Here is a 21,593-nt window from a genome sequence, read left to right as displayed (position 1 = left end):
TGCAGGTGGTTGTGCCGTCTGGTCACCGCTGTTTTGTATTGCACTTGTGTTTTCTCAATAAAGCTTTGAAAAAAAAAGCGCTGTCCTCCTCCTTGAGCCCCTGAATACAGACTACCGCTGCCTGCTGATATGGAGGGGAATTACCTCCCACGCATGCGCAGAACGTACGTGCTAGTTCGCCGTCGGGTTTCATATTTGAGGTGTGTCTAGTGCTTCTTTTTGAGCCTGTCCCAGCCCGACACAGGCGAAACAGCAGTCGGCCGACAGCGGGCGACGTCGGGTTGGTGTGTCCTGGGCTTTAGATGTATCCCTGCATCAACACACCTGATTCTAGTTAACAGTCGTCACCAACTTGTTATCAAGGTCTGCACAACTCTGTTGGTGACATAGCCACTTGTATTAGGGTGTGTTGGGACAAAAGAAGTGTGGATTTTTCTGCGTACAACCTTTTTCTGCTCTGGAAGTGTATGAAAACTTAAACGCTAATGAAGTTATTGTAATAACAATCAGATGATTTATGAATCCCCTGTTGCTCACCTGGGGACTTGGACCTGGGTCCTCCTGGCCCAAGCCCACCTTTGAAGCCACAAGGCCATCACTCCCCAAATATGTGAGATGTTCAGTCCCATGTCGACTCTGCGATCTAACGGTGTTGGGTTTGGATATCTGCAGGGATGCCCACGTCAGTACAAGAAATCTACATCCCAAAGAAGTCTAACTCCTCCTACTTCCTGCGTGTGGACTGGAAGGGCCGGAGCTTGGCCTCAGGTTTCCAGATTCTGCTGACCAATGGACAGGATGCATGGAGAGGTGAAGGTAAAAGCCAAAGTTTGACTCATGTGTAGTATTTGATACTGTGAAATCTGGAAAAATTGAAAATGATCTAGAGGTTCCTGTTTTTTTTGTGGGTAAAATTGAAATTGCAGTTCCTCTACTGACCACTAGGTCTGGACTCAGACCTGCAGTTCCTCTACTGACCACTAGGTCTGGACTCAGACCTGCAGTTCCTCTAATGACCACTAGGGCACTAGTTGTGAACGGTGGAAGCAATACTTTTTTTTATATATATGTTTATTGCTGTTCAGAATTTCAGAGATACAGAACAAACAAATGAAAAAATAAAAGATAAAAGAAAAAACCTCCCCCCACCCTCAAAACAAACAAAACTTGAACAGATTCAGCACATCTCGTAAGAAAATAGGAAAGGTCACAATCACTACAATAAACTAATTATATTTAAAGAAAACTGTACAAAGTAATATAAGTAAAACACGCTCTAAGGAGGTTCCCAGTGATACATTAGTCTTTTCTTTGAAACTATTGCAGTACAGGGTCCCACATTTTCTTAAACATGTCTTCCCTGTCTTCGTTACAAAGCTGCAGTCTCTCCAGGTGAAGCATTCCTGCCATTTCTCTTAGCCACAAATTATATGTGGGTGCAGTGTCTGCCCTCCAAGTCCAGAGGATAATCTTTTTTGTAATCACAGTTCCAAATAGAATAGTCTTTTTCTGATATTCGTTGGCAAAAGACAAAGGGGTAGTTGCCCCGAGAATGGCTACAAGCGAATCCGGCTCCCAACATCTCCCATAAGCCATAGAGAAGCAATGGAAAATAATTTTCCGGTATGTATGAAAATTACTGCATAACCAAAAAGAATGTACTAAATTACCAGTCGCAGACTTGCATCTGTTGCAAATGGGTGAAATGTCAAGAAAGAAACTATGCAGCTTTTCTCTAGAAAAATACAGTCTATGTAATGTCTTAAACTGTATAAGATAGTGCCTGACATTCACAGAACAGTCATGTATACTTTTCAAACATTCATCCCATACTTTTTCTTCCAATTCTACATTGACCTCATCTGTCCATGTCTGCTTAATATTTGCTGTATTTGATGTAGAAGTATTGCTGTGTACAATCTGGTAAAAGAATGAAACCCCCCCTTTACCAGTAGGATTGAATTTGTTTTTTGCCTCAAGGGCCTCATGCTTTACCAGAACTTCAAAATTGGGTAAATGCGTCCTGACATAGTCTCGTATTTGAAAAAATCGCAACAGGCCAGATTTTGGAATGTCGTATTTAGCTACAAGTTGTGAGTATGATCCAAAAGTGCCATTAATGTATAAGTCAAATATGTTGCAAATGCCTTTCTTTCTTCAGAGGAGAAAAACACTGTCAGTCAGACCTGGTGGGAAAGAATGGTCTCACATATTGGAGCGTCAAAGTAGGTTTTTGGAGCCTTGATGAAATGTTTTATCTGCTTCCAGATTCTTATGGTGTTACCAATGACAAAACTGTTATTAAAGTATGTCTTTTTAACAGAAACATGACTGTTAAGGAGAGCAGATAATGAAGTCTTTTTGCAAAGTATTCTTTCTGTACGCAACCATGCAGGACAGGAAATCTGCCTCAGAAGGAGGGCCTCTTTTCCACCATGCAAGAATAGCTAAGTGTGAAATAAATACATATATAATATGTAAATAATATGACTTAAAATGTGAAAAAGCAAAACCGCCTGCATCCTTTAGCTTTGATAGGTGTTTTTAGAGATTCTAACAGTTTTATAACTCCAAATGAAAGGTATAGTAATTGAGACTAACTTTTTGAAGTATGATAGCGCAATAAAAAATGGAATGGACTGGAAAAGGTGGAGAAAGCGTTTCAATACGATCATCTTGATTGCATTCATCCTCCCAACCATGGATATTGGAAGGGTTTTCCAAAACTCAATATTGGTTTTGAGTTGCTCAATTCTGCTTTGCCAGTTTAATTGGGGGAGCTCATTTGGGTTCTTGGTGACAGTCAGTCCTAAATACATAAAAGCTTTGTGTGATTTTCTTGAATGGAATGGATTGTAAATATTCATATCACAAAGCAGTTATTTTATCAAGTACCTCTATTTTACGTTCAGTTCTGTATGAAGCTTCTAACTTAGTCAATTGGTCATTAATTTCAGTTAATCTTTGCTTAGATTTTTTTTTTCTGCCATCTCACACAATATTATATGGCCCCTTAAAACAGCCTTCATGGCTTCCCACAGGGTAGAATGTGGAAGGAATACTTTGAGGATCTTCTCCACCAACATGTCCTCACTGGAGGAGGCTCAGGGCACCGAGGTGGTGAAGGACCTGAGTTCCTCGAGGTGGTGGATGTTGTGGAGCTGTCTTGGTTGACATACCGCATCAATACTGCGTGGACATTGGACCGGCAGAATGTTGTAGTTGTTTTCCTTTTTAAGAAGGGGGACTGGAGCTTGTGTTCCAGTTATAGGGAATGCCTTTGCAGGGGTCCTGGTAGGATCATGGGAGTATACCCAACCAGTTCACGCCTGTCCCTTGAGTACTTTGGGGGGGTTTCTGTAAGAATGGGATGCGGGGTCTGTGCTCCAGGCTACGCGGTCCCTGTACCACTGGACTGAGAGTCTGGTCTGCATTACTGGCAGTAAGGCATATTCTATGATGTGTTTCTTGTTGCTGCGCCGAGCCCTGATGCTCAGCTCTCTGGAGCAGCTGAGTATAGAGCAGCAGGGATGAGAGCTCTCACCTTTTATTATTTTCTTTTTACTGACAGGTGTAGTATTTTTCTATGTTGTCTTTATTTGGTTGGAGGAAGTTTGGTGTTTCATCCAGTTGTTCACTTCTTGTAAGTGCTGGTAGACAGTAGGGATGGGCGGTATGGACTAAAAAATGTATCACGATAATTTCTGGCATTTATCCCGATAACAATAAAAAAAAAAAACAATTCAACTCCATCTTTTTAACTATAAATCTATCTCGCTCTCAGATCCGCCATGTTTGTTACACAAAAACGTCATCAACGGGAATTTATCTATCTATCTATCTATCTTTCTGGCTCATTTCCTTCCTTCCTTCTTCCCTTCCTCTTTTCTCCCTTCCTTCCTCCTTTCCTTGTTTTCTCCCTTCCTTCTCCCCTTTCCTCCCTTCCTTCCTTCTTTTTTCCCTTCCTTCCTCCTTTCCTTGTTTTCTCCCTTCCTTCTCCCCCTTCCTTCCTTCCTTCCTTCCTTCCTTCCTTCCTTCCTTCCTTCCTTCCTTCCTTCCTTCCTTCCTTCCTTCCTTCCTTCCTTCCTTCCTTCCTTCCTTCCTTCCTTCCTTCCTTCCTTCCTTCCTTCCTTCCTTCCTTCCTTCCTTCCTTCCCGTACGTTGTGTGTTGATTTAACGCAGAACCATAAATCAGTTTTACACAAAAACATCATCAACGGGAATTTATCGTTTTTACCGCGAGATGACAATTTCTTATCGTGAGGAATTTTTTTGACGGTATATCGTGAACGGTAAAATATCGCCCATTCCTAGTAGAGAGTCTAATGGACCAGACTCCCTATTAGAGATGAAAGGATGGATCTGCAAGGGACTCCACAGGTCCACATTTGATCATCCTGGTTCCCACCGTGGTTCTCATCTGTGTGCAGTAAGTGAGGCTGTGGTGAACCATGAGGCTGAGGAGATGGAAATGCAGACAGAGAAGTACACCCAGGACCTCCAGAAGGCGCTGGTGGCAGGAGAAGACTCCTACAGTTTCACGCTGACGCCAGACCCACCTGACTGCCGCCGCTCCGTGACTCTGGTGTACGAGAAGATGCAGAAAGACATCTCGGTGAGTGCTGCTCATCTGACTGGTCCCCAAAATAAAAGCTAGTAAAACCTGAAGATTGTGATAAATTGAAACACTCGGGGCATGTCTAGTCCTGATGTTGAGTGGAGACCCCAAACCAGCTCATCCGGTTGACCCAGACATCATGACCCAGGGTGGTTCATGTTTGTTTCTTCATAAACTTGTATTAACTAGTAGTGTGCATTGCTTCATCATTTCTGATCTGCAACATGTTAGAAATAAAAAAAATGGGGGGGGGACTGAATTTTTTAAGACTTTTTATGTTGACATTCCTCCTTAAAAAACTGAACACTGACTGGTGTTTTCACTCCAGGCCTGTGTTGTTTGGGGAGGTATGAATGCACAATTTGTTTGATTGAAGTGAACTCTGGTCCACCTAACAACGTAGTTCCCGGTCCGCTTTAAACGAACCAAATGCAGGAAGTGGACTACAATGCGTGGCATTGAAGTAGCTCTTCATTACAAGGTTTCTTCTCATTGTTGGTGTTGTTGTCTCCTTTGGTGCCACCTCAGTCATCACTTGTGTGAGGAGGACAACACCGTTTTCAGAAGGTTTGGTCCCTCTGACAAAGTGCAGTGTAGAAGCCAGTAACGCCAGTCCGACTGGGTCTACCGGACTACTGGGTTGTGGACTGGGTCCAGTTCTCCGTGGTGGACCAATAAATTAATAATAGGAAATGTGACTGGATCGGGTTTCAGAACCACCAGTGTTGCTTGTCCTGATGTCGGCGCCACTCCACCTCTTTTATTCTTAAGCTTGTTTAGATTCCTCAGCCCACTTTCAGCTGTTGTTTTATTATTTTTAAAAAAAAATTTTATTAGGGACAATGCACATTAATTAACATTTCTGTAAATGCGCCAGAATTACCCAAAAAGGTATTTTTCATCTGTTTTCCCTGAACAATGATCAATTTGTCTTGCTAAAAACAAACCGAAGACGTTTCCCAAAAAGGAACATATACGGAAGAAGTTTTCCGAAAAGGAAGATATAAGGAAGAAGTTCCCCAAAAAGGAACATTTTCAGAAGAAGTTTCCCAAAAACGAAGCGTTACGGAAGACGTTTCCCAGAAAGGAAGTGTTAAGCCGGGCATACACTGTGCGATTGTCGGCTCGTTTTGAACCGATTTTCAAGTCGTGCGACTATTTTTTGGATTGGGCCGGATTTCGACCCAATCGTTGGTCGTGCCTCGTGCAGTATACGTGGGGTAAAGACGAGAGATTAACACCTCACGACGAGCTCCCGATCACAAATCAAAGAAAATCAAACGTGTTTGAAATCCTGGTTGCTCCTCGTGAAGGTATCGAACAGTTGAAGCAGTGCTACGACCCGATTGTCCTCATCCTTTCGCAGAGAGCATGCGCAATAAAAAAAAAAGACAGAAAAAGTTCCAAAACGTACGTATACAGTAGATATTATTGGTCTAACGTGCTATATATAGCACGTTAGACCAATACAACTGTCTGCTTACCTCCAGTTCTCGCTGAAGGATTGAAAGACCGTACTGCCCACGTCTGCCCAGCCAATTCCTTGTCCAAATACGACGTTGTCTTTTCTTTTTTGATTTATCGCCACACAGGATGGCACAAATTGCCAAGGCAGCGCGTTTGTTTTTGTTGAGCATCTTCGGTGTCTCCCACTTCTGGGTTCCTCCTCTTCCTCTACTTCTTTTTGACGTTGTAGTTCCGGTTTACAGAAGTCCGACGTGAGGATTATGAACGTATAGTGTGAGCAGCCGGGTCGCATCAGAGCATCGGGACGTACAGTGTGAGACCATTACTTGTGGGCTGTGAACTTTTGAACTCAGCGATCTAGTCGTGCAGTTTGAGATGGGGCTGAGTCAAACGATTTAAAATATCGCACAGTGTATGCCCAGTATGTCTTTACGGAAGACGTTTCCCAGAAAGTACGCATTACGGAAAAAGTTTCACAAAAACAAAGTTACCGAAGAAGTTTCCCAAAAACGAAGATATACAGAAGAAATTTCCCAAAAAGGAAGATATACGGAAGAATTTTTCCAGAAAGGAAGAGTTACGGAAGAAGTGTCCCAGAGAGGGGAAATCTTACATTTTTATGGGTTGTTTTTTCACAATTTTTACCAGTTTATAAAGTTACTATTTCAAAGTTGTTTTTCTTGCAACTTAGTTTGCAAATGTAATGGGTTTGTATAGTCAAAAATTCAGATTTTTGAATTCTTGCAAATTTTATCTTAAATATCTAAGTTCATGAAGTTATGATGTTTCTAAAGTTTTTGTTCCATTTGTTTGTTCTGGTGCTGGTCTATAAAGATCTGAATGGTCCAGGACCAGAACACATCAGTGACCTCCTGACCCAGTATGAACCCTCCACACCCCTCAGGTCATCTGGACCTGGTTTTTATCAGTTCCCAGAGTCAGAACCAGACATGGAGAAGCTGCATTCAGCTTCTAAGCTCCACATGTCTGGAACAACTTCACCGGTACTTTTAAACTTGATCATCGTTTAACTACTGATTTTATTTATTGTTCTTTTCTCTTTTGTTAATTTTGTATACATTTGAACACGTTTTATTTATACTATGTCATGTTTTAATACCTCTGTGAAGCACCCTGTTGTAGATCTGTATTCTAATAAACTCGCCATCCAAATGCGCCAGTTCTAGAATCAGGTGTTTAGATGAGTTTATATATTTTTCTTGCATTCGTCAGGTTTGTGTCTGCTCAGCTTACATCGGTTACCTCAACTTAATTTGTACTTCAGATCCAGAAATGTGTAGTGTTTTTGTTCTTAAAAGGTAACAGATGTCTTCTTAAATGTTTCTGTTCCTTCACCCTGGACTTTTACTCTAGAGGGCTCATGAACAGAATCCAAATAAGCTAGCGGCGGCCCTCGTCGTGTTCACCTGACTTCTGCTCACGTGCATGTTCACGTGCACTCCATATTCCCTCTTGGTTTCCAGGTTTTTTTTCTCTGAAGTTTTTCTTCTTGCTGTTTTTAAAAACTGAAACCCATAACGAACTTTCTCCTTTATTTCCCCACAAATGAAACTGAGCATCAGTTTTTTTTTCCTGTTTGTCTGTGAGTCAGAAACGGTTTATAAACGGGTGTCGTCTCCATGGCAACACAAGGAACTTCACATCAAAACGAACCCTCCCCCTCTTCCAGCCAGCTCGCAGCTTCAAATGAGTCGACAACATCGCAGTACGACCCAAACACGAGCATTCAGGTGGTGGCTGAAAGCAGAGTTACAGCCACAGACCGGCTGAGGACCATGAGGCAACATCTGGAGGAGGTCCAGCTGCTCTGAAGAGGTCCTTCCACTGCAGCGGGACTTCAGGCTGAGCTGATTTAGTTTTCCAGGAGGCAGTGAAGTAATACCTGGCAGCTTTCTAAGACTCAGAGAAGAAACAGTGCAGGAAAGGATTCAGGAGCAATCTGAGCAGTAAAGAACTCTGGGATCACTGACCCACATCTAAGAGGAAGGAATCTGAAACTTAAAAACAAAGCTAATTTATCAGGCGAACGCAAAAACAGACCAGAGCTTGTTTGCTCATTTCGGTCGTAGCTTTTCTTCCAATCCTCGTATCACATTGTACCGTGTCTTTAGTTAACAAAAGGAAGCGAAAAAGGAAAAAAAGCAAGTCTCTCCTCACTGCTCCCACAGGATTGATAAGTAGCAGCCAGGTGCTGCTGATCAGCTCTCGATAGACTAGTAATCAGCAAGTGTGGCTCCCCTCCATAAACTCAGACCATCGCAAAGACGAAACGACATCTGCTGGGGTCTGCTGTCGAACTGTGGAGGAGCACCCATCCTAAGTCTGCAGGGGGCAAATCAAGCTTCTGTTGGTCCCAGCTCCGTTAGCCCCCCTTTCAGCTTAGGCAGCATTCATTACAGATGCTGTTGCCTTTTGGTCCAGTTTGTCGTCCAGGAAGGTTGTGCAATGAGGTGAAGTTCTCTGGACTAGAGATCCAGCTGCTGCCAGGGCTAGCTGATGATCTGGAGACACCGTCCTCTGGTTAGTGCTGGCTAACAGCTGTCAACACCCGAACCTTTTGCAGACCAAAACAGAAATGGTTTCAGAGGTCTATTAGTGCAGTTAGCAGCACAACAAGACATAATATCGTTAAAATGAAAATTATTATGTTCTGTTGGGTCTCTGTTCGCAGCTAACACGTCCAGACAGGATGGTGCTGAGTAACTAAAGTTAGGACAGCTATTCATCACCAGCTATCAGTTAAGCTGCAGGTCTGGATCCAGACCTTAGGAGTCGGTGAGGAACTGCAGGTGTCTCTTTCAGGTATTGAATCAGCCTAACGAATCTGATGTAGCCCTTTTGTTTCAGCAGAACCACCTCAGACCCACTGTCAACCACGGTGGTGCAGGGATGATGGTCTGGACCTGGACACCTGTCAGTTATTAAGTGGACCATGAACTCCTCTGTAGACCAGAGTCTTCTGGAGATAAATGTGAGGACATCGGTCTGACAGATAAATATTGTCTGCAGCTGGTTCGTGTACCCGGAAATTATCACCAGCAGATACTTGTTCACAAACTCTCTGTTTAAAGGGTTCTCGTACCTTTACCTTTCACAACCATTTCACTGGTACAGAACAAACCTAACCAATCAAAACTGGGCAGGGTTTATGTGTTTATGTTTTTGTGCGTTTATGTGATGACTCTTACTGGGTCGTTCTACACCACTTTTTAAAACAACCAAGGTGGCTGCAGAATTAACCACACCTTGGATCAACACGTTTCTGCTATGGTCTTTAGAATCAGTCTGTGTTCATCTGTCTCACCCCCTGTCCTACCAGTCCAATCAGAGGAGCAAGACTGATTCTTGGTATCTAGGAGGAAAATAATTTGACTGGCCGCATTGCCACACCCAATCAATCAAAATCAATAAAAAAAAAATCAATCCATTTATTTATAAAGTGCTTTAGCATGCCATATGGCAACCAACGTGCTATACAGGTGAATACAAATACAACACAATTTGCGTGCCGCTCCAACCGCTCCACTGAAGATGCTGTCTCCCATGCACTTCACCTGAAACATCTGGAGAAACCCAACACGTGTGTACGCATGTTGTTTGTGGATTATAGCAGTGCTTTTAACACAATAATTCCACAGCACCTGGTCAACAAACTGGCCTTATTGGGGTCATGGCCCTTCCATGTGCAATTGGATTTTGGACCGTCTCACCAACAGGCCCCAGTTTGTACGCGTGGGCTACAACACCTCCGACACCATCTGCCTGAGCACGGGCTCCCCCCAGGGCTGTGTATTAAGCCCACTGCTCTACACACTGACACAACTGTGTTGCACACCGCTACTTACCATATAAAGTACATGGACGATACAACTGTGGTGGGCCTCATCCAGAATGACGACGAGTAGTCATAAAGAAGGGAGGTAGACCATCTGGTGAGCTGGAGCACTGGGATTAACCTGGATCTGAATGTCAACAAGACCATAGAGGTCGTCCTGGACCCCAGAAAGAACCAGCTACACACCTACACCTACACACACCCCTCTCCTCATAGGCGGAGCTGCTGTGGAGATCGTCCAGAGTGCAAAGCTTCTGGGGGTTCATATTTCCAGTGACTTGTCCTGGTCCACACATACAGCCTCACTGTCAAAGAAAGCCAACCAGAGGCTGCACTTCCTATGTCGGCTGAGGAGAGCTCACCAGAGTTGGACAGAGTACTCGACCCCAGTACTTGAGTAAGAGTACAAATACTACTGGTCAAAATTTACTCCGTTACAAGTAAAAGTAGCTCAGTCAAAATATTACTCGAGTAAGAGTAGAAAAGTACTTGCTTTTAAAGGTACTTAAGTATCCAAAAGTAAATACTTTTAAATTTACTTTAAGTAAAAGTAAGAGTAAGAGTAAATTTCTTATTTTCCACATCAGTAAATTACTATATTTTTTCTAAATTAATTTAAGTTGTAAAGTTTAAGTTGTAAATGTCTGTGGTTTGTCTGTGCCCTCGTTTTTTACTCGGTTGAACTCAAACATTGAGTTAAAATACGGCCAAGGATTTTGTGAAAGTCCCTGCTCCGAGTCCGGCTCATTATCAGACTCAGACGACTCAGCGGATTGTCTTTCTTCTCCTGACGCAGGCGTAGCCATTGTTGCGGCTCTGTCTTGACAAACGCAGGCTACTTTGGCGGTATCGTTTTGAGGAGGCTTGACGTATTTCCGCTTTACGTACATCCCAGTGGAGAGCGTGCACTGTGATAGGTCTCCTCCTTTGACAAAAACAGCTTGTGTCGAATAGGATTTTAGGGAAGAAGAAAAAAGAGCAGACCTGAAAGTAACGAGTACTTTTCAGCCTTCCTAGAAATTTACTCGAGTAAAAGTAAAAATATTTGTCTTGGAAATGTATTCAAGTAAGAGTAATAAGTACCAAAGAAATCTAATACTCAAGTAAAGTACAAATCCTCTGGATATGTACTTAAGTACAGTACTCAAGTAAATTTACTCCGTTACTGTCCACCTCTGGAGCTCACCTACCACCGCCCATCCTCACCACCTTCTGTAGGGGCACGATCGAGAGCATACTGACCAACTGCATCTCCATCTGGCATGAAAACTGTACGTCAGCCGATCGAAAAGCCCTGCAGAGAGTAGTGGATGCTGCAGCCAAAGTCACCAGCACTTCCCTCACATCCATCGAGGACATCGCACACAGTCGTTGCCTATCAAGGGCAAACAAAATCCTGGCGGATCCCACCCATCCTGACCATGGAGAGTTCACCCTCCTGCCCTCAGGCAGGTTTCTGAGTGACAGGTGCAGAACAGCCAGGCTCCATGACAGTTTTTTCCCCCACTCCATAAGACTTTTAAATAAACAGAACCCGTTCCCTGTCTACCCTCGACAATGACTGTCTACAGTACCATTTTAGTTTTTAGCCTACTGTCCTTATCTTTTAGTGTTTAGAGTTTTTAGTGTTATAATTGTTTGTATTGCTTGCTTTGAGCCAGTGGCAATGAAATTTTGTTCCACTTGTACTTGACTTTTGGGATGACAATAAAGTGAACCATGAACGTTGAACCTTGAACAGATAACCCAGTGTCAAGCATGGTGGTGGAGGGGGGATGATATGGGAAATCTACAGAAGAATGGCTGTAAAAGAAAGGAATCAAGCTTCTGGAATGACCCAGACAAAGTCCAGATCTCAAGCTTACTGGATGATCGGACCTTATTTAAAAATAACAATCTGATTATTGTTAGATAATGACCATAATTGTTGCTTTTTGTCCCTACGACACCAGTATGCAGCATGTGCGGCTCAACAGGACAGAGTAAAGTAAAACATATTTTGTTTTTTCCAGTTTAGGCTGGGTGGTGTCCTGCTGGAGGTCATGGCGGAGCCAGTGGAGGCCATCAGGGAGCTACTGGTTCACAGTCTGCATCGAGGAACCAGTCTGGAGCACCAAAACAACAAACTGGAGGAGGAAAACGAGAGGCTGAGGCAGGAGCAGCAGCGCATCTCTGCAGAGTAAACTCACCGAACACACTCAACTGTTAAAACACACCAAAGGTCCTGCTGGTGGGAGGGGGTTTCCACGACTTCTGAGAAGAGGTGTGTTACTGGTGGGAATTCTGGGTACTTCTTTGGGGGGCCCGACCTGGAGAAGTGACCTTCAGGTTTAAGGGGTGAAAAACGTCCCCGTAGCAGGTAAGGAACTCATGTTGACCTGCAGGAAATACCCGGCGTTGTTCCGTCAAAGGTTCTGGTGTGGCGCTACGGTGTCATGGAGACATGCAGGCTGAAGGGCCTGAGGAGACGGTCTGCCCTGTTAGAGATTCCTGTCTGGTGGGTTTAGCTAGAAGAAATATATCTAATATTATATATATCTATATATCTAATATTCCTGAAACTTTACACAGAGATTTATTTCGTGACATGAGTTTCTCTGTTAGAGTAGAGCAGGAGTGGAGCGGGAGCTACTCCAGCTTCACTCTTGCTCTACTCCAACAGAGAAACTCTGCAGAAGCGCTGAAAGGGAGGAGTAGAGCTGGAGTGGAGCTGGAGTGGAGCCCTCACTTTTATAATACAAAAACTCCAAGTAAAATGTGATTTGAGTTGGAGTGGAGCTGGAGGTATTTTACTGTTGAAGATGTTCATCAGTGTTTAGTGGAGAATCTGCAACAGTAAAGCGAGCGGTTCATCAGAGACCAGAAGACCTGTGTTAATGCAGCCCTGGTGTTTACTCCTGCTCTTCCTCACCTCATTTGTTACGTCTCTTCCTTTGATTGAATATCTGGACTGTGAACTGAAATGTACCACATGGTACAATCTTTGAAAAATTTGTAAATATACTGGAATATACTTGCCATCATAGCACGTACATGAACGCATGATGGCTGCTACGTGTACCCTGCACTTGTTTGGCACGTCTATTGTGCACATTCTTGCTAAAATATGAGCCCACTTTTTTTGTTGTCATATATCAATCTTTTGATCTGCCACAATAATGTAATGAATTTAAAGGAAAACACCTCAAGTTGAAGGCTTTTTCTGCAATTTTTAGGTGCAATTAAAAAAAAAAAGATTAATTTGATTAATTAATTACAGATCATAATTAATTAAAAGCAAAGAGATGTAACCGCTTCACAGCACTAGTAAAAACCTGTTTTTACATGTACCGTATTTTCGCGACCATTCGGCGCACCATGTGAAAAGGCGCACCCTCATTTTTGTGTGTCATTTTTGGATTTAAAACACACATACGGCGCAACGACCCAAAAGGCGCAGTCTACAGACACGGAGCTGCACACACACGTGCCGTAAAACACACACGCACGCCGCAAAACACACACACCACCTGCAGAACACACACACAAGCACACAAGTGTGCTTATTTAAAAATAGAGCGGAGCAAAACTTAGTTTGATTGTATTTTATTTCAGTTTTTACATTAATCAAACCCTTCAAAGTCCCGGCGCGGTCCCCGTCTTTCCCCCGCGCGGACCCCGTCTTTCCCCAGAGCAGATCCCGTCTTTCCCCGGAGCGCATCCCGTCTTTCCCCGGAGCGCATCCTGTCTTTCCCCGGAGCGCATCCTGTCTTTCCCCGGAGCGGACCCTGTCTTTCCCTGGCGCAGTCCGAATTTCCAGACCTGTCTCAGCCACTTGATCATCATCCCTTCATCCAGCCACCCCTTTTCATTCGCCGTTATAATGACTCCGGCTGGAAACGTCTTATGCAAAGTTTTCTTTTAAAAATGACCATAGGCGTTTCTGTCCATCAGCGAGGCAGGCAAGCGCAGTTTTGTCCAACTTAGCGACAGCGGCTGGGCTTGACAAAGGGTCGATTCTATTATTCATTTTAATCATCTTTGACGTTTGTATTGGTACTTTATAAACCTTAATATTTGCTCAATGCGTTTCAATAAAGAAGAAAAACTTTCAACAGTGCTTCCTTCATGTGTACGGTTGTATTCTCACACTGGAGCTGTATTGTGCCTTTTAGTGGAGACAGCTGGTATCATCCATACTTCCTGTGTAGAACTGAAGCAGGAAATGTTCCTGATGCAGCTGGTTATCTGCGAGAATTGCTTTTGGAAACTTGTCATTAATGACAAGCTACAACAGAAACCCCTGAATCTAGCTATCAAATCAGCCATATCTGATCTCAGATTGGTGGTGAAGAAGCAGAGCTGCAGTCTCCTGCAGTACATGCAGAGACATCAAACTCACGAGTTTTACTTCCCTTCAATCCATCACGGGTTCCCTGTGAGTCATAACCCAACTGTCAGAGGTGGGGTCATCTTCCTGTGGCTGTCCCTGATGTACAAGTCCCTGATGCATTTTGGTCCTGAACCATTCAATGATTTATACACTTACAGAAGTATTTTAAAGGACACACCCTCTCAGTGTGGTTACATGCACAGCTAAATCAAGCTATTGGCAACAATCTAGCTAAGGATTAAACTGGAGTTTCAGAGAAATCCAAGTAGCCTATATGCGCGAGAAGACAATCGATAATTGAGTGAGGTGCGTTCGACTCCGCGACGGTAGTTAGTATCGCATGCACTTTTGCGTTGGCGTTCTTCCGGGACAATTAGTTAACAAGCGCGAAGGAGGACAACAACATGCGAATAAATGAACGCTAATGATGCAGCTGCTCTGTAAATTTCATACGTACTAAGCCTGATTATGTTACAGATAACATGCACACAAAGATGCCGTGACTGTTATTATTTCTGCTCCCGCAGCTCGTCACTTCCAGAAGGGGGAGTCCTGGGGCAGTCAGTAGCTCTGTTCAGCGTGGGTTGCGTATACATGCCGGAATAACTCTGTTTAGAACCGCATTAATTCAATTCAATTTCAATTTCAATTTATTTGATGAGGAGGGACAGTGCACATCATTACGCGTTTAAAAAATAAAGGCAGATGCATCCAAATGTAGCCTATTGGCTAATTCCCATTGGCAGTCCCTCCCCGGCTAGGATATAAAAAAGGCAAGTTAAGAGCAATACAGTGTTCATTACCTGGCACTAATAGCTCGATCTCAAGAGCTTCAGTGCATATAAACGTACTGTGTGACATCATCAAGATATTTCTGGAGTGTTGGAGCTCTGCTAGTGGCATCTTAAAGCCCCCTGGTTGAACAAGCCTAGCCTTTCTGGAACACGCTCGCTTTACTAAGTTATCAGCTGCTAGCTATCCCAACTTAGCATAGCTCATGCTAACTGGTGCTAACTGATATTAGCTTACATTTACTGATCAATTTCATCCAACCACCTGATCAGCTCTCTACGGACGCAGCAACATCGCCCTCCACCTTTTACCTGAAAAATGCAAATTAAAAAAAATAAAAAATCGAATGTAGGCAAACTTTTGATTTGGGTCACTTTTGCAGTGTGAATGAAGCCAAACTGAAACTTTTCTACTTGAAAATGATGCTGCTTCCAGTGTTTGATTTGCCCTTGAGGAGCATTTTAGAGATGCTCCTTATGTTCAGCATCTGGGCTCTTCTCCTATTGGGATGGATGCAGTATGAGGTCCCACATTATCTTGCTGAAAGATGCAAGACCTTCCCTGAAAGAGACGTTGTCTGGTTGGGAGAAGTTGTTGCTCTAAGACTTGGATATGCCCTTCAGAATTGATGTTGCCATTCTTTGTTTTGATTGGACCACGGGACAGTAGTCCACCTCGTCTCGGCCCATTTTAAATTAGCTTTGGTCCAGAGAAGGTGGAAACTGTGTTCTCCTTTACTTCTGAGAGAAGTCAACAATCTGTCACCGATTGTTTTTGGACCTTTGTAGTTCTTATTTTACTTCCTGTCAGAGTGGTTTTGGAAACTTGTCATTAATTCCGAGCTACACCAGAAACCCTAGCTATCAAATCAGCTGTATCTGATCTCAGATTGGCGGTGACCAAGCGAAGCTGCAGTGAATGAGTTTTACTTCCCTTAAATCCATCACGGGTTCCCTGTGATTCATAATCCAACCGTCAGAGGAGGAGTCATTTTCCTGTTGCTGATCAGATGATGTCACAGGTGATGTCACAGGCAGGGTCAGAGATGGGGAAACTTCCCTTCATATGAAAGAACCAACAATACCACTTGCAGGTCTGTAGTTAGAAAGTAATCACATTACAATGGCTCAGAAAGTCTCAGAGTAACCAAACACGTGCAATATATAAATAAATCATCAAAATATAAATAAATCATGCAGCACCCTCTTTAATATTCATGCTGCCTCACTCTGCTGCACCTCTCACTTTGTATTTCTTTTGTACAATTTTTAATTTTTTATCTTGTATTTTTGCATAATTCTTGTCTGTAGAAATTGTAAATAGGTCATACTTATTCTCACTACCTCAAACTGCTGCACCTTAAAATGTTTATAATTTTTGTACATAGAAATTCCACATTTGTCTATTTGTCTATTGTTCATTTGTTTATTGTTTACCTTATACCATAGAGAGCGAAACTACCGGAGTCAAATTCCTTGTTGGACAATGTTCGAACCTGGCCAATAAAGCTGATTCTGATTCTGATTCTGAAAAAAGTCTCCTCTGGTGAAGTGGGTCTGGTACCCTCAGATTCATGGTGAACATACAGAACCAACCACAGCAGGGTGGAGGTGGGCTGAATGTGATGAGCCATACACCAACCAGGATGGCTTGTGGATCACTATCAACACCTTTGATCAGCGAGTGTTTACCGTAAAACCAACAACAGTCCTGCTGCACTGCACACGTCCTGGGTGTCTGAAGCCGAGTTGAGGGGAGGGAACACGACTCAGGAGGCGTTATCAGGTAGTGCTACATAACATGATAACCCAACATCAGAAGACTTGGCCGATGCAGGAGATTGGGTGGGTGGAGGGTCCACGCCAAACAACTGAGTTTTATGTAGCAGCTTCCCCCAAATGGTGTTGCACAAATATGAGCAGCAGTCTCCCTCTGCTGCTCCTACTGTTGTATTCAAACGTTAAAAACTTCTTCCCGAGGTTCTTCAGTTTGTTAGTGACCCGAGTTTCATGTGAGAACCCGGGTAGCAGCATTCTGGATTAGCTGTAGCTGTCTGATTGACTTTCTAGGCAGACCTGTGAAGACACTATTGCAGTAATCAATTCGACTGAAGAAAAGTGCTTGAATGAGTTTTTCAAAGTCCTGCTGAGACGTTAGTCCTTTGATCCTGGAGATGTTCTTCAGGTGATGGAGGGCCGACTTTGTAATTGATCTTAATGTGTCTCTGAAGGTTCAGGCCTGAGTCTTTTCATTTAACACAACTTTCAAAGTTCTACAGGATTAGAAGACATAAACACACACACACACACACATGCACGCATACACACACACACACACACATGCATGCACGCATACACACAAACACACACACAAACAGAGAGCAGTTCATCGAAAGGCTTTCTTGACGAGGTTTTTGGTCATCATGGCTTTTTTTTAAAGCAGCCACAGTCTGGGGCCTTCAGATGTTCAGAGAGGTCCACCCTTGGGGGGCTGAGCAGAAAACTATGATCTCCCATAATGTATGGACCCATGGCCAAACCAGTTTGTGACTTTTGTGCCATATCAGGCCCACATGAGACCCACCAGCACTACATTGAGCTCAGATATGTCTGCTATCTTGGTTCTCTAAGACCAATGCTTATTTCTTTACCTCTTGGTGTTGTGTTACAACACAAACACCTGGTTTTCTAGAGGTGATGAAGAGTGTAGGGTTTGATGATGAGGAGTCTTGATCTGTGTGTTGAAGCTTGACTCGTCCTGCTCTGACGACCACGTTGCTGCTTCCTGTCTGACACGTGTGTTTGTGTGTTTTAAGGCTGAGACGCTACGCTGGCGGTAAAGAGGCCCTGGAGGCTGAGCTGTTCTCTCGCTTCGTCCCGGTCCTGAACAAGAAGAAAGCAAAGATCCGCAGTCTGCAGGAAACCCTCACAAACCTGCAGGAAGCCAGGTGCTCGGCTCGTTTAAACCAGCTGTTTCGCTGGATCCACACAGCGGCGGCATCAGTCTCCAGAGACTCTAAACAGGGTGACATTTTCTGTTTCTGAAATAGATTGTGGGTTTCGTGTGGCTCGTTGCCGCCGTCGAACTTTGGGGAATTTTTCCACTATTCCCAGTTCAACACGTGTCAGGTGATCAAGTTGTGGCTACACAGCTGGAGTCTCACCAATGACTTCGTACACTGAGGCGTCAAAAGTGAAATCGGGCCGTTTATGAGGAGGAACTCACCATGGCAGTCTTCAGTTGTGAAACTGTCCACTTTGGATCGTCAATCAGAATTAGGGGTGTAACAATATATCGTGCCACGAAATTTCGCGATACAAAAACGTCACAATACGTGTCGTGGAGGTGACAAAGTGTATCGCGATATTGGGTTATTAATATTAATCTATTGTGTTGACTAGAAACGCGCATCCGACCGCGCCTCGACCCGCAGACCAAACTCTTACTCCGCTCAGAAGAAACTAGTCTGAGCTCTGAACTTTTACTTATGTAAGTCTGGTGTAGAGTTAAGCCTTACCTTATTAAATTAAACCTTTGTCGGGTCGTGAGTAGGATAAACACGCGGGCAACTTCTGCTGAGCTCCAGTGTACTTTAATGTCCGCTCAACAGTGTAGGATTTTAGAACATCAAAACAACACCTAGTGCTGTATCACTCCGCCCAATCTAAAACAGACTAACAACTACAGATAAACTGACTAGTGTAATTATAGTCCCTGATTTACATCAGAATATAAAGAATATATTTATAAAATAATGAACCCTGAATTACCAAAATAAACTTCTTAACAAAAATAAATCTCCTCTTACATTTATAAGGTGAGCATGAATCAATATTTTTTATGATGTAAAATTGTATGTATTTATTTACTTTTATTTATTTATTTAATTTTAGTTGTTAAATTAGAAAGAAAAAAGTCAAATCATACATGAGAGAAACTATTCAGTTTGTGGCAAAATATTTGTACTTGTATGAAACTGAAGATGCATAATGCAAACCTGATATTTACTTTTAGTTCAGTTTGTGGAAAATGGTTGGCCTGGCTTTCTCTTTAAAACTTAAACAGTTATAAAGCATTACAAACTGAAACAATAGGGCAAACACACAGTATTGTTTTGTATTTTGTGTCTTTCAAATAAAAGACAATTTTTTCCAGTCATATGTTCCTCATTCAAGGTTGTTAAAAAAATACTGCTATAATATCGTATCGTTATCGTGACCTCAATATCGTGTATCGTACCGTATCGTGAGATTAGTGTATCGTTACACCCCTAATCAGAATTCACCTAAACACGAGGGTTGGCAGGTCGCCTATGAACGCGTCAATAATCCCATAATGAAGCGCCAAACGCGCCTCCCCTTGTGTGTTGCCGCAACGCTGCTGTGTGAATCCAGTGTTAGCAGTTTTAAGTTAAGACTATAGAGATAGTAATGGTGTAAAGATGACCACTCTGACACAAAACTCACTGAACTACAAATCAGAAACCAGATCTAAGTGGAAACCTCCTCTACATTCATGGCATCACATGATCATCACTCTGAGACAACACAGGATCAGTTTGATCTCAGCCGTCTCATCTGATCCCAGACATATGGAGGACGTGCTGGGAACCTATGCAGCCATCTTGGGGAACATAACATTTCTCCTTTCTTTCTGATTAATTCTGGTTAATCTCTGAAGTGCTGTGGATTTGAGAAACATCCGTGGATTAGAGAGTCAGTAGAGATTTCATAGAGGTGTCATTTACCCAGATGTGTAAAGCTGTTCCTGAGATACGTCCTTTTCCGAGTACCCAGAGCTCAGCAGCTGATGCAGCCGTGTCAGGAGGGATACTCATGGTGTTTTGTGGTATTTCTTGTAGAAGTTCTGACAAGTCCGTCCCAACAGCTGGTCTGGATGGTGAGGATGACTACGGAGGAAGTACTGATGAAGAGCAAGAGGACGTACAGATGGCTCCAGCGTCTAGTTTGCCATCCCGAGGTAATAGCACTGAGTGTCCTTCAAAACACTAGGAATATCCCCGAGGCTGGACTTCCACCAGGACTCGTCTGCTACGCCAACATGTTTTGAATAGTTTGGGAACATCTTCATTCATCTTCATTTGTAGACACCTAAAACGTTTAAACCAGAACATTTAAGAACTTCCCTGAAATTAGGACTTAAACATGAACAAGAAAGGTTTTACGCTTAAAATGACTGATTTTAGATGTTTTTCCTCAGATTTGTGAAGTCAGAATCTCTAAGAAAAGTAAATGAAAGAACAGAAGGACTAGGCGTTACCTTCAAAGATTAGTGTGTACCGGCTCTCGCTCACTCTGTTGTTCTTGGTTGTCTTCCTGAACCAATCAGACACTTTTCCACAGAAAGGGAGACAACTGTCTGTAAGTCCTGCCCCTTAAACACAGATGAGCCAATGACTGTTGAGTATCAGTGCCACGGGGACCAGAACTTGGACATCTGTAGGTTTCAGCTTGTCCATCAATGTTTTCAAAGGAAATACTGCATCTGTAGAAGTCTTTTATTGGTATGAAACAACAAATATTCACCTCAGCTTCCACGCCTCCTTTCCACAGCTTCTGTTTGGATCATCAACTTCTCCTCTGTAGTTGCCGCAACTCTGCACGTCTCCCTTTTCCCATAAAATCAGCACAAGCACACTTCTCCTTCATTGCTCGGACGTCCTCTAGCTCTCTAAGATTTGTTGAATGTCCAAGTCAAAACCTCCACAGCCACCTCTCCTGGACACTTCCACAGGTGTATCATCAGGACCACCTTTCCACTCTCCATCCTCTTCAGTGTCCTCACTAATTCTTTTACCTCCTAACAGGGGGGAGTTGGGTCGGCATCAGTGTTGGGTGTAACGAGATTACATTCGCCAGAAACGCAGTAATGTACCGCGTTACAGTTGTAATTTGGGTAATCCCGTTATAGTGACTCTAAGACAAGAAAAAATACGTTACTTTAGTTACTTTAAGCTTTTCAACTACATGTAGAACGGGAGAACAGAAAAGAAAATCAAACTTGCCTTTCATGCGTCTTCACGCGTTGCGCAACACTTGTCTGACTTAAGGGTGATTTATGGTTCCGCGTTAAATCGACGCAGTGTCTATGGCGTAGGGTATGCGGCGACGCACACCGTACGGTGTGCGTCGCACACCGATGTTGTTCATTGGCAATCGAGTTATGGTGCAGCTCAGGTGATATTGCGGAGTAATCCAAAAGTAATGTAACTAGTAATGTAACTAGTTACTTTCAGCAACCAGTAACTAAGTAGTGTAAGGGATTACTTTTTTAAAAGTAACTAGTAATATGTAATGGATTACTTTTTTTGAGTAACTAACCCAACACTGGTCAGCATTCACCAGGATGACTGCAGTGGGGAAGAAACTGTTTTCTGGCTAAGGGTCCTGGTCCTGATGGACCGCAGCCTCTTGCCAGAGGGGACGCTCTGAAAAGATTTTGTCCAGGAAGAGAGGGGTCGGCTGTGA

The 21,593-nt window shown here is 43.2% G+C and overlaps 1 protein-coding gene across 1 annotated transcript in view; it reads left to right on the top strand.

Moving 5' to 3' along the window:
• xrcc4 (X-ray repair complementing defective repair in Chinese hamster cells 4) overlaps window positions 1–21,593 on the top strand; it is a 46,326-nt gene that overhangs the window by 4,409 nt on the left and 20,324 nt on the right. Inside the window, exons 2-6 of the mRNA XM_061733353.1 lie at window positions 673–816; window positions 4,431–4,615; window positions 11,954–12,120; window positions 17,921–18,052; window positions 19,967–20,085. Of these exons, the coding sequence (XP_061589337.1) occupies window positions 675–816; window positions 4,431–4,615; window positions 11,954–12,120; window positions 17,921–18,052; window positions 19,967–20,085 (745 nt within the window). The 5' untranslated portion in view covers window positions 673–674. The remainder of the gene's footprint in view (window positions 1–672; window positions 817–4,430; window positions 4,616–11,953; window positions 12,121–17,920; window positions 18,053–19,966; window positions 20,086–21,593) is intronic.

This window comes from Cololabis saira, chromosome 11, assembly GCF_033807715.1.
Source record: "Cololabis saira isolate AMF1-May2022 chromosome 11, fColSai1.1, whole genome shotgun sequence".
NCBI classification, from domain to species: domain Eukaryota; kingdom Metazoa; phylum Chordata; class Actinopteri; order Beloniformes; family Belonidae; genus Cololabis; species Cololabis saira.
This window is presented reverse-complemented; position numbering and strand designations above follow the sequence as displayed.